The sequence below is a fragment of the Leptodactylus fuscus genome, chromosome 2 (genome assembly GCF_031893055.1).
Source record: "Leptodactylus fuscus isolate aLepFus1 chromosome 2, aLepFus1.hap2, whole genome shotgun sequence".
NCBI lineage: Eukaryota > Metazoa > Chordata > Amphibia > Anura > Leptodactylidae > Leptodactylus > Leptodactylus fuscus.
In genome coordinates this window covers 229315180-229330641 of record NC_134266.1, presented here as the reverse complement: position 1 = coordinate 229330641, position 15462 = coordinate 229315180, and the positions used below count along the sequence as shown (strand labels likewise).

General features: G+C 41.2%; 1 protein-coding gene across 3 annotated transcripts; it reads left to right on the top strand.

The window, feature by feature from the left end:
* The first annotated feature begins 7871 nt into the window (after window positions 1–7871).
* LOC142195749 (keratin, type II cytoskeletal 6C-like) lies at window positions 7872–15014 on the top strand. Of its 3 annotated transcripts, none has more exons than XM_075265767.1 (10): window positions 7872–8348; window positions 8406–8620; window positions 8721–8941; window positions 9402–9462; window positions 9950–10045; window positions 10590–10754; window positions 11518–11643; window positions 12217–12437; window positions 13575–13609; window positions 13690–15014. In XM_075265767.1, exons 1-10 carry the CDS (start codon window positions 7973–7975, stop codon window positions 14082–14084), a joined length of 1911 nt encoding a protein of 636 aa, XP_075121868.1. In that variant the 5' UTR covers window positions 7872–7972; the 3' UTR covers window positions 14085–15014. The 3 variants fall into 3 exon arrangements, with proteins under 3 accessions (XP_075121868.1, XP_075121866.1, XP_075121865.1); XM_075265765.1 differs by having other exon boundaries at window positions 7872–8351; XM_075265764.1 differs by having other exon boundaries at window positions 7872–8620.
* The last annotated feature ends 448 nt before the right edge of the window (window positions 15015–15462 follow it).

Genomic DNA, 15462 nt, shown 5'->3' with positions numbered 1-15462 from the left:
AGTAATTTGCATGTAGTGCAAATCTTTAAAGGGGTTACCCAAGATTAGAAAATAGGAAGGGGGGACAAGGGTTACGAAAAACCCCCAAAACACTTAGATGCTAAAACTCCAATAGGTAAAGTTTATTCTAAGCAAGGTAAAAGTACAATAAGAATACAAATCACTGACTGATGCACTGTGCTAGTGAAGTAGTCCATAGTGTGGCCATTCTAGTTCTAAATAAAGAAAGGCCGCAATACATAACTGGCATAGTAGTGCTATATTAAAGGGGTTGTTCACTTTCAGACCAATATTGAGAGACAAATGTTATTGTTTGTATAATAAAAAGTTGTTCCAGTATACTTTCTGTATCAATTCCTCCTGGGTTTCTAGATCTCTACTTGCTGTCATTCATTCTGCTTACTTCCAGTTGATAAAAATCAGTCCATGGTCATGTGATTTACAGTTCATGGTGATGTGATGGACACACAGGTGCACAGCTTGTTACAGCCACAGGTCAGTCATTGTACATTTGCCAGGTGAGGAGCTGAGCACCTGTGTGTCTATCACATGACCATGGACTGTAAATCACATGACCATGGACTGTACATCACATGACCAAGGACTGTACATCACATAAACAACGACTGTACATCACATGACCATGGACTGACTTTTATCCACTATAGGTAAATAGAATGAAAGACAGCAAGAAGAGATCTAGAAAACCGGAAAGAACTGAAACAGAAAGTATATTGGGAAATTGTAAAACATTTTATTATTCAAACAATAACATTTGTCACTCAATATTGGTCTGAAAGAGGACAATCCCTTTAAGTTCATATGTTAACCCCTGCTGTACCGGTAGGTATCAGTTATGTCCAGTGGAAGTGCTGGCCATACTGTAATATGAGCATATTACACTGTTGTTTTGGCTGTAAATGAATGTACAGGAATAAATGAATGAAAATACTAATGATATGCTTCACTAGAAATGAGCCATATCCGTCAGTACACATTACCATCTAGTTGTATACTCTGGCAGCTTTGCAGGTTCGTGTCTACTGCTATGACTGCCAGTTATTTCATTATATGCGTTCTTGGTATTTCTTTCATAGTGGCTTCTCCATCTTGCCAAGCACTTGACATATTTTTGTCTGCAGATAAATTTCGCAGAGATAGTTATTTAGGAGCTCAGGCCTCAGAGCTCGACTTATGTAACAACTAGGGTTATTGATGAATGACAAAACAGTCAGTATGTGACAGCTACTACTTGTTTTCTCACACCTTCCTCATTTTTCAGCCGTTTGCTTGAAGGGTCCTAGTAAAAGGGTAGTAGCCTTGGGGTACAGTCCATGTCTCAGAGACCAAAACAACACCAATGAATTCAAGCAAAAACACTTTCTTGTTCCTGACCTCCTTCTCCACTTCAGACTCTTTCGTGTATCATACAGTCATGCCTGTGTGGCTTTTTTTTGGAATATTATTCAACTGGAAAGCATTTCTGGACTCAAGTACAGGAACGCATGATGGCTCCATAGAGCCTAATAATAAAACAGGGAACTCATATACTTTTATGAGACTTTACTGTATCTCCACATTCAGGTCGCTGTGTGGTGCCGCACCCAGTACAGTAGGGACCCACTATAAAGAGGTCGCCGTGAAGTGGTTAGTGGGCTTATACACCTTGATCAATATGTCTACTAAGAACCTCATGTTCAGTATTGTAGAATTTGCTGAGAAGCGCTGGATCAATGTATAAGATTGGGATGTGCGGGCCATGTCTTTCTCTTTTTGCATATGTATTTCTTCCCTAGAAGCCTTAGGGCTAGTTCACACGGGGACATGGAGGCGGATTTTTACAGCTTAATCCACGTCATAATTCACCTCCATACAATGATAGTCTATGTAGAGGACTTGCTTTTTTTTTTTTTCGCTAGCGTTTTTTTATGCTAGGCGAAAAAAGAAACGACATGACCTTTCTTCAGGTGTTTTCTACCTGAAGAAAGCAATAGAAGTGAATGGGAAGCGCAAAACACGCGTTTTTTACAGCACGTTTTTGCCCGTTCTCTTTTAAGGGATCAGAAAACCGCCTGGCCTTGTTGGAAGCGGTTTTTACAAAAAAACGCTCCACAAGAAGCGGGCCATGGTCCAAAAAAACGCTTCCTAATTAGGAAGCATTTTTTTCCGATGCCAAAATAAGCCACACGTAATCTATGTGTGAACTAAGCCTTAGGGTACCATATGACTCTGACTTTGTGCATACATCCTTCGCTTCACTATTCGATCACCATAAAGCAGCACACATATGACGGAGCTGCAGAGACCATGTAACTATTCCTGTTCATGGTGTATGCATGAAGTCTTATACCGACACCGATATTCAAGGGGTTCTCCAAGGTGTTTCATATTACTTACTTCTACTGGAGACTTTACTATAGTCTGCCAACTCTTGGGACATCGGAGAGGAAGCAGTAGATGGAGCAACTGGGTTCTGACTCCGATCACATGACCTGGAGTTGGAACCAGCCCAGAAACCCAAAATCCAGCTTGAATAAATTTCCAGGGGAAGTAAGTAAAATTAAACTCCTTAGAGAACCCTTTTAAATTCACAAGCCCTCTTGGGAAAAAAAAAGAATGCCTGCTATTAATCTTACGTTTTCTCCTCATTTCATAGAGGTCACTATGGTAAGATATCAAAAAATTTCCATGGAAAATATTGAGTTTAGAGTTTTCTCCTTCACACAAATGGTTGAGAAGTAAAGTAATGATATTTCTTACTGTACTTCAGTTTTAGTCCACTGTATATAAGCACCATTTACATACACTTTACATGTGGAAATAAATATTTAAAGGGGTTACCCAAGACTTAAAAACTGGTGGTCCATCCTTAGCATACGTGGGGGGTCTGTGTCTAAGCAAGCTTGCCGATAAACTATTTCAAGGGACTGTTGTACTTTGATTGTTTATTCCAATGAGCTGTAATACCTTGCGCAGCTGTGTTTTTTACATTATTATTTACATTATTATAGTTTTTGATGAGCCATAACTTTAATGTGTCCTTCAGTATAAGGGCTCGTTCACATCTGCGCCCGTACTGCGTTCTGCAGGTTTCCGTTTCCTCAGTGGCGGATCCAGGGTTTGCGGGGCCCTGGGCAATTGACTTTGGTGGGGCCCTACGCGCAGCAGCAAATTAGGCCTCGCCCACTTTTATGTTGACTCCACCCATTCTCATTAATTTTTCATGTGATTCCACACAGTATAATCCTCCTACAGTCACCCGTAAATTATATGTCCCCCCTCCATCTCTCCCCATTTTCATATACACCCTTCATCTACCCCTAATTTCATGTCCCCCCCTCTATCTCTGTCCCCAGTTTCATGCCATTCTCCCCCTTTATCTGCCCACAGTTTCATGTCCCCCCCTGTCTCTGCCCCAGTGTCATGCCATTCTCCCCCCCTTCATCTGCCCCAGTGTCATGCCATCCCCCCCTTCATCTGCCTCAGTGTCATGCCGTTCTCTCCCCCTTCATCTGCCCAGTGTCATGCTGTTCTCCCCCCTCCATCTGCCTCAGTGCCATGCCGTTCTCCCCCCCTTCATATGCCACAGTGTCATGCTGTTCTCTCCCCCTCCATCTGCCCCAGTGTCATGCTGTTCTTCCCCCTCCATCTGCCTCAGTGTCATGCCGTTCTCCCCCCCCTTCATTTGCCACAGTGTCATGCTGTTCTCCCCCCCTCCATCTGCCCCAGTGTCATGCTGTTCTCCCCCTCCATCTGCCCCAGTGTCATGCTGTTATCCCCCCCTCCATCTGCCCCAGTGTCATGCTGTTCTCTCCCTCTCCATCTGCCCCAGTGTCATGCCGTTCTCCCCCTCCATCTGCCCCAGTGTCATGCTGTTCTTCCCCCCTTCATCTGCCCCAGTGTCATGCCGTTCTCCCCCCCTCCATCTGCCCCAGTGTCATGCTGTTCCCCCCTCCTCTTCATTTGCCCCCCAGTTGCTTTGGGCCCCCTCCATCTTTGTCCCCAGTTTCATGCCGTTCTCTCCCCACCCCCTTCATATTCCCCAGTGTCATGCCGTTCCCCCCCTCCCCTTCATTTGCCCCCCAGTTTCATGGGCCCCCTTCATTATGTTCCACCTTAATATTTAATACAAACAAACACTTACACTCACCTTCCATCACTCACCTTCCATCGTTCCCCCGACGCTCCTCTCTTCAGTCACATACGCGATGCAGGAGCTGTGAGATCAGCTCCTGCTTAGCTACGGCCCGGCTTGCGTGTGTAAGCGTGATGTGATGACGTCATCGCGCCTACACACGCAAGCCGGGCCGGAGCTTTAAAGCAGGAGCTGAACTCACAGCTCCTACTTTAATGGCGTATGCATTCAGCTCATCGGCGGACGGACGTCGATGAGCTGAAATCGTGACAGGCAAGTGCCGGGGGGCCCCCAGAGGCTCTGTGGGCCCCAGCACTTGCCTGACCGGGACCATTTTGTTAGGGCCGGGCCGCGGGGCCCCGCTAAGCGTTTTTTTTTTTTACTGGACACAGAGTCGGACATGCAGTACTCTGTGTCCGGTTTTAAAAAAACTGTTTCGCCACAGAACGCATAAAACGCTCCGGACTTGGCATGACAGGTTTGCGTCTTTGGCATGCAGATGATGGAAACCTGAAAACGGAGTTCAGGCGCTGGTGTGAACCCAGCGTAATGTGTTTTTTTTTTTGCGGGAAGAACTGTATTTCAATTGTACCATTTCGGGGCACATATAACTTATTGATCAACTTCTGTCAACTCTTTCAGTGGCAAAACGTAAAAATAACAGCAATCCAACCAATGTATGTTTCCATTTGTTTTATTATCTTGGCAAAAATAACTAGATAAAGAGAGTCTGTCACCAGAACCCAGTATATCAAAGCAGCCCAGCAGATAGATAGGTTAGTTTCACCAGAACCCAGTATATCAAAGCAGCCCAGCAGATAGATAGGTTAGGGCCACCAGAACCCAGTATATCCAAACAGACCAGCAAATAGATAGGTTAAGGTCACCAGAACCCAGTATATCAAAGCAGCCCAGCAGATATATAGGTTAGGGTCACCAGAACCCAGTATATCCAAACAGACCAGCAAATAGATAGGTTAAGGTCACCAGAACCCAGTATATCATAGCAGCCCAGCAGATAGATAGGTTAGGGCCACCAGAACCCAGTATATCCAAACAGACCAGCAAATAGATAGGTTAAGGTCACCAGAACCCAGTATATCATAGCAGCCCAGCAGATAGATAGGTTAGTTTCACCAGAACCCCGTATATCCAAACAGACCAGCAAATAGATAGGTTAAGGTCACCAGAACCCAGTATATCCAAACAGACCAGCAAATAGATAGGTTAAGGTCACCAGAACCCAGTATATCAAAGCAGCCCAGCAGATAGATAGATTAAGGTCACCAGAACCCAGTATATCCAAACAGACCAGCAAATAGATAGGTTAGGGTCACCAGAACCCAGTATATCCAAACAGACCAGCAAATAGATAGGTTAAGGTCACCAGAACCCAGTATATCAAAGCAGCCCAGCAGATATATAAGTTAGGGTCACCAGAACCCAGTATATCCAAACAGACCAGCAAATAGATAGGTTAGGGTCACCAGAACCCAGTATATCCAAACAGACCAGCAAATAGATAGGTTAAGGTCACCAGAACCCAGTATATCAAAGCAGCCCAGCAGATATATAAGTTAGGGTCACCAGAACCCAGTATATCAAAGCAGCCCAGCAGATAGATAGGTTAGTTTCACCAGAACCCAGTATATCAAAGCAGTACAGCAGATAGATAGGTTAGGGTCACCAGAACCCAGTATATCAAAGCAGCCCAGCAGATAGATACAGTAGGTTAGGGTCACCAGAACCCAGTATATCAAAGCAGCCCAGCAGATAGATAGGTTAGGGTCATCAGAACCCAGTATATCAAAGCAGCCCAGCAGATAGGTTAGGGTCACCTTAATCAAGTGGTGTTTTCCCATTGGGAATCACTACCTCAGTTGTAGGGATATTGCTGTTTTTTTCAATATGCAAATGAGCTCTTCTGAGCGACAAGGGGGATATCATTGTTCCTAACATATAAGCATCAGTACCCTCAGTAACTCATTTGCACATTGACATAAATGCTGATATCTCAGCAATGGAGGCAGTTGTGCACCAGGAGGGAAACACTGTTTGATTCAGGTGAATCTAACCTATCTATCTATGGGGCTGGATTGATATGCTGGGTTCTGGTCACAGACTCCCTGTAAACTTTATTTTACAGTTCGGTGTGAAAAAAGTGATCTCAATAAAAAAATTTTATTTCTTAGTTGGAAATTCAGAGATGATTTTCATTGGCTATTGTTCCAGTAGGTGTATATCTGGCATTGTTTCATGAGCTCCACTAAACAGGTTATTGCTTATAGACTATGATTCATTGATAGGTAACACTAGGACAAGCGATGAGTGAAGCTTTTATATTGTTTATCACTACATTATCCCATGTGAATTTCATGAAAGATGTTTTTGTTCTTATGGGATTTGTTAATCTATGCAAATCAGTATTTTATTAGTGAACTGCGCCCATGAAATATATAATTCCTTGAAATGCTTAGAAATTATTGTTATTAAACCTTTTCTTTATTAGCAAAATAAAGTTTATTTTAAAGAAATTCAGGTTTTTTTTTTCTCTAAATAATGCATCAAATTTATAATAACCAAAATATAAAAAAAAATATTCTGCCAATACATGGTTCTCTATCACATATCATTCCTAGTACTTGTCTCCTCATTTTAAGCACAACATTTTTTGCACAGAAACCGGGTGGAAACCCCACGGACCGCATTACAGTCTATGGGGACCACAAATTTTCACGGGTAACTACTTTTTCCACCCTAAGTGGACCTGAAGAACAGAAACCCAAGCGCAGATGTGAACCTAGAGTTACAATGACTGCAAAATATAGCACAACTTCTCATATTACTATACTTTAGTACTGGTGATGATAGACGCTGATAATATGTGGACATTTGAAGACCTTGAAGGCAAACTATTGACCTTCTAGATGACCTCTATTATTAAGTAACGACCTAAACAAAGACCTACTGTAAAATGTCTTAATCTGCTTGACCCATTGCATGGTTTGGAGGAAATGTTTGGGATCCTTGAGTTGAGACGTACCTAGAACACACATAGTGTGTTACTGTAGTTGACACCGAAATTACTTGCCCCAATTTTTAGTTATTGACGATAAAAATTTTCTTTTAGGATTTTAGTGGAATAGAAGTCTTATGAACATGTATTATTTGTTGTTTCATCACTGAATATTATGTGGCAGGTGAGATACATATATAGATTAGCTTGTGTTTTGTCTCTTTTTGTGTATGTTTAGTGTCATTTTGTTTTCCTACTAGTTTAGGTTATAGTTTACAATAATGACAATTGTAGCCTACCTAGGGGATCACAAAAGAACCTTTTGTTCTTCAGTGCAATTTCCATATTAATGACTTGGCACCGAGTCTAAAATGAGTTGGGATGACATGAAGAGGTGGAACTCAGATTAGAATATGCTGATTCTGCACATTGATAACAAAAAAAATGTAGCCTGGAGATCTTTCCTGGGATATGTTCACTAATTTATACATGAAAGGATTTCATAACCCCAAAGCCAAATGAAGTAATATCTCAACGCATTCTTCTTTCTCTTCATTTAGAGGTGTGTCCCAATTTATCAATCCAATAAGCAGCTAAGATAAAAGATGTGCTGCCAGGCATGCCAAACCTGCCAAGCCCATGATTACAGTAAATTGATTTTCTGACTCCCTAGGCAGCCAAACCCACTTATTAGATGATATAAAAGGGAAGACAACCACCCTATCTGCACAGAGGGGCTCAGACTCCTTCCCTCTGACTTTTGCTTTCCTGGATCATTTTATTCATTTCTTTCATTTTTCTTTATTCCAAAATTTGCCAAAATGAGTAGAAGTCAATTTGGTAGTAAGTCTGTGGCAGGTGGCAGGAGCTTCACAGCTTCTTCACTTGGGGGAGGTGGTGGTGGTGGTGGAGTAAGAAGCAGTTTTAGTTCAGTTTCTGTAGCTAGAGGAGGAGGTGGAGGAGGAGGTGTTGGTTTTGGTGGTGGTGGAGGTGGTGGTGGTGGCAGTTTTGGACATTCTGGTGGCTTTGGCTCTAGAAGTTGTTATTCACTTGGGGGAACTAAGAGGTTATCTATTGCAACTGGTTCCCGTAGTGGTGGTGGTGGTGGTGGTGGTGGCGGCGGCGGCTATGGGTTTGGTGGTGGAGCAGGTGGAGGTGGTTTCGGTGCTGGAGCATTTGGTGGTGGAATGGGAGGTGGTGGTGGAATGGGAGGTGGCGGTGGATTTGGTGGCGGAATGGGAGGCGGTGCTGGAGGATTTGGTGGACCTGGAGGAGGCTTCCCAGATGGTGGTTTTGGTGGCCCAAATTTTCCTGTATGCCCACCTGGTGGAATTCAACAAGTCACCATTAACCAGAGTCTGCTAGCACCTCTTAATCTCGAAATTGATCCAAACATTCAAAAAGTGAGAACAGAAGAAAGGGAGCAGATTAAGACCCTGAACAATAAATTTGCCTCCTTCATTGACAAGGTAAAGTAATTTGTTAAATACTTCCCATTGTCATTATCCTGAAGCTCTGTGGATTTTTTAGCATTGTATTATATGCTTGCTGTATTATGATATGTTTTAGGTCAGATTCCTGGAGCAACAAAATCAAGTTCTAACGACAAAGTGGAGATTCTTACAGGAGCAAGGACAAAAAGGGGGAGGAAAGAGGCCGGGCTTGGACCAATTTTTTGAGAAATACATTTCCAACCTGAGGCGACAGCTAGATCAATTACTTAATGAAAAAACTCGTCTCGATAGTGAACTGCGAAATATGCAGGACCTTGTGGAAGATTACAAAAACAAGTATGATTCATCTCATTACATATGTCTAGAACACAAAAAGATCCTTCCATGTATTATATGTATTGCAAATATGTTTAGAAGGCTAGGACATAGTAATGGCCATTTGATAGAAGTGTGCTTATTTAAGTAGATATTACTGATATAGGTCTAGAAAGGTGGGTATGTGCTAATACTTGTATCACTATGAGACTTGCTAATGAATGTGAGCCAAGTTCTCCAAGCCAATAAGATGATATCATAAAAAAAGCATGGGTTATGTACGCAGAATACAGAGCTGCTGCTACCAATTGGTATTGCAATTCAAAATACAATGTTTATACCAGAACCTTTGCATTGTTTTAATGTACTCTGGTACTCCTAATATTAGGAAAAAGGTACTAAATAAAAACAGTTATAATGTGCTATATATACAGTATGTAGAATATACAGTATGTTGCATATTTGTTTTCTTTCCTGGTAGATACGAGGATGAGATAAACAAGCGCACAACTGCTGAAAATGACTTTGTGATCCTGAAGAAGGTCAGCATTACCAAAAGTGTGACACTAGAAAGGATTATAGTATTGCATTATCTATGTAACACGTGCAGTTTCTTTCTATACTCTTCTATATCCATAATGATTAAGTTCCTAAACTCTCACATTAACCAAATGGTGTAATTCTGAACTATGTTGCTGTATAGCCCAGTGTTTCCAATTGTAGCAAATGTTAGCTTGATGTAACAAATATTATCTTGACATTTAACATACCCTTCAATTCAGTGGCATGCATTTCAGTAAATAACAAGTTAACTTTTGCTAGATCCGTACATGAATAATAATTTTCCAAGATGTTTGGATTTGTTATATTACATTGCACCATAATGTGCCGCTATCATGAGATAGCAGTACAGCTTAGCTGTATACCACAAACTAGAAAAGTTGACTTTCAGCTACCAGTGTTTTCCATAGGTCCCCTTAGGGCTGTTCATTGTGCACAAATTGATTCAGTGTCTTAACTTATTTCTAGGACGTGGATGCTGCCTACATGGGTAAGGTGGAGCTAGATGGCAAAGTAGCGCTTTTGACTGATGAGATCGAATTCTTAAAGACACTCTATGATGCGGTAAGTTAAGATACAACCTATAAATGCCATGTCTGTTCATTTAAGAGGTTGTGCAAATTGGAAGTTTTCCCCAACAACAAGCTGATCATTGGGTATCTCATTGCAGGGATCATCAGTGATCACTTCTAATCTGTGTGTAAACCAGACAGGAACAAATCAGTTTCTCTGCAGCGCCACCACTGGTGGAAAGAAGCATTACACAGATCCCACATAAATCATTAGACTATCCGTGTAGTACATGGACATTCTTGGTCCTCCAGAATGAGAGATACTCTCTGTAGTCAGTCTTTACCCATAAAAATCAGGGTCTTGCATCCTCACATGTTAAGTGAGAAATACTGAAAATCTTATTTCTAAACCACCCAACTACATAAATATGACATAAGACATTTTAGAGAATCAACTGTGCTTATCAGCTGAACATCCATTTTTGCTACCCAGCTCAGTTCGCTATATTTATAGGCATATAAAATAGATAGATAGATAGATAGATATGGCATTTTCCTTTTTTGATGACCACTAAGCTTCTGTATTTAAATCGCAGGAAATGAATGATCTACAAAACATGATCTCTGACACTTCAGTCGTTCTCTCCATGGACAACAATAGATCTCTAGATCTCAACAGCCTCCTCAACGAGGTTAAGGCTCAGTATGAAGAGATTGCACAGAAAAGCAGAGCAGAGGCTGAAGCCATGTATGCCATGAAGGTAACAACATTGCCATGTTTGTAATGTCTAAACCATGTTGCATTAAGACTAATATATTTAAATGGAAGGACTTAGCAGTTTAGGAACTTTAACTACAGGCCAGAGAGTTAGTACGCTATTTTATCATCATCGAATGTGAATACTGGCAGATATGGGGTGTGGCAATATCCATCAGGTACAGTCAAGTCTCTCCATACAACCACATCTTTCAGAAGACGCTCCCTTTCTTGTCAATTCTGGGGGCGGAAAATGTGATGACCAAACTATCCTATACTCGTATGTCTGCTGCGAGTTGTATCTTTTTAGGCTCTTGTTAGTATATCATGATATTGTGTTGAATTGGATTCAGTTAAATGTGGATACAGGTATACATTATGCATACTGGCCATTTTCTTTGTGGTGACCACCCCCTCTTTAAAGTATTGCTTTGGGTGGTCATAACAAAGAACATTGAATGTATTAGATAGTAGTAGAGGAAAATACAGCAGGTTATACATACAACTACTATCTGTGTGCTATAAAAACATACCCAGTCTGCTCAATGACTATTTTGCCCAGTATCATTGTAAATGGCATCTTATATAAGCAGACTTTTAAATCCTATTAGTCGATTTGATATTTTAACCAATGTTATAATGAATGTTAATATACTAATGTTGCCTATTATGTGTTGATACATTATATCATGTGGAACAAATGGTATAAATGGTAATATTAATACCTTTGGGAAATAATCATGTAATATCCCTATGTTTCTCTATAGTTCCAGCAACTACAAGATACTGCAGGTCAACATGGTAGCAGTCTTAAAAACAGCAAGACTGAGATAGCCGAGCTAAACCGGGCGATTCAAAGACTGAAGGCAGAAATTGAAAGCATAAAGAAACAGGTAAAAACAGTATTTACAGAAAAATACACAACTTTATCAATTTCATGTAAAAGCTTATCATTCTATTCAATATACCTGACTGGCATGGATAGGCATATGTGTGAAGCAAATACCTAGAAACAAAGGATGTAAGCTGTCTATGGTATTTAGTGGTACTTACTGCAAGTCATAGATGCCAATACCACACACTCATTATTATAAATATCCATTCAGGACCAATTTTAAGGTTTATGGCCTTAAAAGGGGTTTTCAGGCTAAATAGTAGATGACCTATCCCTAGTCCAACACCCGGGCCCCTGGCCAATCAGTTGTTAGAACAGACTGTAGTATTTGGCTGAGTGCCACTTACCATGCACAATGTCATACATTTGTACAACAAACCCATTCACTTGAAAGGGACTGAGCTACGATCAGGCCATGTGACTGATGAACATGACGTCATATGTCCTGTGACGCAATAGCAATGTTCATCTTCCTTACACAGCTAATCCATGAGAGTCCTGGGTGTCGGTAAAGATACAAATATACTTTTTCACATTTACAAATTATTTTAATTATTTTCTTGGCTTTTAGTGTGCTAGTCTACAAACTCAGATCGCAGAAGCTGAAGAACGTGGTGAACTTGCTCTAAAAGATGCCAGGAAGAAACTTGAGGAACTTCAGGCAGCCCTTAAAAAGGCAAAGGAAGAGTTGGCTAAGCAGCTGCGTGAGTACCAGGAGCTGATGAATGTGAAATTGGCCCTGGATATTGAGATTGCCACCTACAGGAAGCTGCTGGAAGGAGAAGAGAGCAGGTATGTTATGGGCTATCATGGGGTATTTATTCCAATATCTTATTTATTACCTGCATTAATCAGAATTCTATAAGTATGAGATGTTGGAGCCTTCTTATAGGACCTCACCACTCTATCACTTGGCAGACTATGATATTGGATGCAAAGTGATGACTCTACATAGCTCTAAGTTATGATAAACTGGCAATACAGCAGGTCTACAGTAAAGCATGACGTGTTACTCAGCTTGAGTAATTGTCATCTATCTCATTAACCCCTTCCTGTAGTCACTGACTAAAATGTTGGTAGATTAAACATTTTAGAAACAAATACTTGGCCATAGACATTAGATAGACAGATAGAACAGCCATCTCTCCTGTTACCCCCCATACACATTTCCACTTTAGCTGAGCATGCATGTGTTCTGTATGTGAAAGGGGAGATAGCTGCTTCTAGACATGTCTAGCAGTGGTATATTTCCTTGAGAAGAAGAGGACTGGGTGTGTTAAAATCCCTGACATCTCCTATAGGAGGTGAATCAGGAGGCCCTCTTATACACTGGAGAGTTGTGAGGATATGCATCTAGTGTATAAAGAGAGTTTAGTTAGGAGTTAGGCCTGGTTCACATCTGGATTCAGTATTACATTTGGGGAGTCCATTTGAGGACCCCCTGAACGGAATGCCGAATGCAGTGACAAGCGGTGAGCAATGAAAGCAAACGCACCCCATAGACTATAATGGGATCCATGTGTTTTCCAACCGGTGTCCACACGAGTCATATGGAGAGGAAAGTACTTCATGAACTACTTTCCTCTCCACATGATTTGTGCAGACACCAGTTGGAAAACACATGGACCCCATTATAGTCTATGGGGTGTGTTTGCTTTCATTGCTTGTCAATGCGTTCGGTAATTCATTCGGGGGGTCCCCAACGGATTCCCCAAATGGATTACTGAACGCAGATGTGACCAACGCCTTATAGTAACTTTAAAGAGAACTCAAAGAAAATTACTTATCAAACTTGTCAACTTCAATGAATATTTAATGATAAGGTAGTATACATTCTATTCACATATAGCCAATATTTCACCTGGATCTTTATTTTTTACTTGTTTTATATTACAAAACTTAATTTTTTGTTTGCATTGTCAATTATAGGATGTCAGGAGAGATCATAAACGATGTGAACATCTGTAAGTAATCCATGTTTAATGTATTCATTTTTCTGGAATTTATAAAAATTGACTTTTAATATGAGCACTTCTTCTTGCAGCTGTGGTCAGTGGTTCCACTTCATACAGTATGGGAGGAGGAGGAGGTGGATTTGGAGCTGGAGGAGGATTCAGTGCTGGAGGAGGCGGAGGAGGATTCGGTGCTGGAGGAGGAGGAGGATACGGTGCTGGAGGAGGAGGTGGATTCGGAGCTGCTGGTGGAGGATTTGGAGGAGGAGGATATGGAGGAGGAGGTAGTGGATATGGAGGAGGAGTTAGTGGATATGGAGGAGGCGGTAGTGGATATGGAGGAGGAGGCATGGAATATGGAGGTGGTGGATTTGGAGGAGGAGATTACAGTGGAGGGGGTGGCTTTAGCTCATCAAGTAGACAAGGGCAAGGCATGACAATCATCTCTAAGACATTATCTTCCTCATCAGTCAGGAAAGCAAATTAAGCCTACCTTTCTCTCGACCAGTTTCTTTTCTGTCTGCTAGGTTATGTTCTTCTTTCCTACATGCCTCACCTCATTGAAACAAGAATGTTATTGGCATTATAACCAGTAATACACTGATATACAACAATGGGGTGGTCCAATGGTGTGGTTTCATCACTATTACAACTATGTGTCCTCTAATATTGGAAAGAGTTTGTCATGTTGATTCAATAATAACACAAATTGTTAAGGAAATTCAACCATTGTGGTCAAGTAAATCAAAAAGTGGCATTTGTATATTCCAGATTACATCTGCTTGTACACAGGAACATTGTTAGAGCAATTGTGTGTGTCTATATAGGGCTCACAATCTACCAAAAAAAAAAAAAAAAGAACTCCATTGCTTCTTCACCTCATAGAATCATTGACATACCTACTGACACTCTTAATCCGGAGGTGACTGTATTTAGCACCCATATAGATCTTCTCAGTTTCATGTCACACTCATCCAGTCCATGAGATGACAATATTTGGGAACACAATTTTGGAAAGTCTCAGAACTTAAATCCTCAGCGACCATTAGTCTTCCCATGTGGATAGAGAAGAGATTGGAATTGACTGTAGTCACATGCGAATGATCTGATTTTTAGTGTAACTGGTTAGTAAGTCCAGAAAAGTGGGGCAAATTCGATACACACTGATCTATACATTGAAGAAAAAGGACATATTGGCAAAGTAGGCTTGGTAAACACGTTTAGGTCTTTTTCTAAGCATTACTCTGTACATCTGCGCATGTTATGTTTTGTATATTGCACTTTACGCTTGTATTACTGTACTATTTTTACATAGGCTGCTTGTCCTAGATATAACATCAATTCATTTTGGTTAATCTTTAACCTCCTATCTGGCTGTATTGTTTGTCTAATAAATTGCAGAAATGATAATACAAAATATCTGTTTGCATTTGTATTTTTTTTACCAATTAAAATAGAAGGAAAGTAGTTATCTGGGGGTTAATCCCCTAAAAAAGTACCCAATCCAGACCTGCAATTCAGCGTAGTCATATGCAAGCTTTTATTCACATAAAAATTCAGTTTGGTCCCCTAGCAGGAGCTGAACTTAAGGGGGTGCAGAGGGTGCAGTCACACCATGGCCCAGGAGCCTTAGGGGGTCCATAAGCACTGGCATCAGTATTGAGATTGCGGCTTCCATCTGACCCATAAGCCAAGGAGACCCCCAGATTACCCTAACCACACTAAGGTGGATTAAACTCCTTAGCCCCCATAACCATCACTATCAAGAATTCACTGTAGGGATGAGGTAGGGGGTCCCGGACAAAATATTACACCGGGGCCCACAAGACTTTATTTACACCACTGTCCCCTAGCCCTGTATCCTA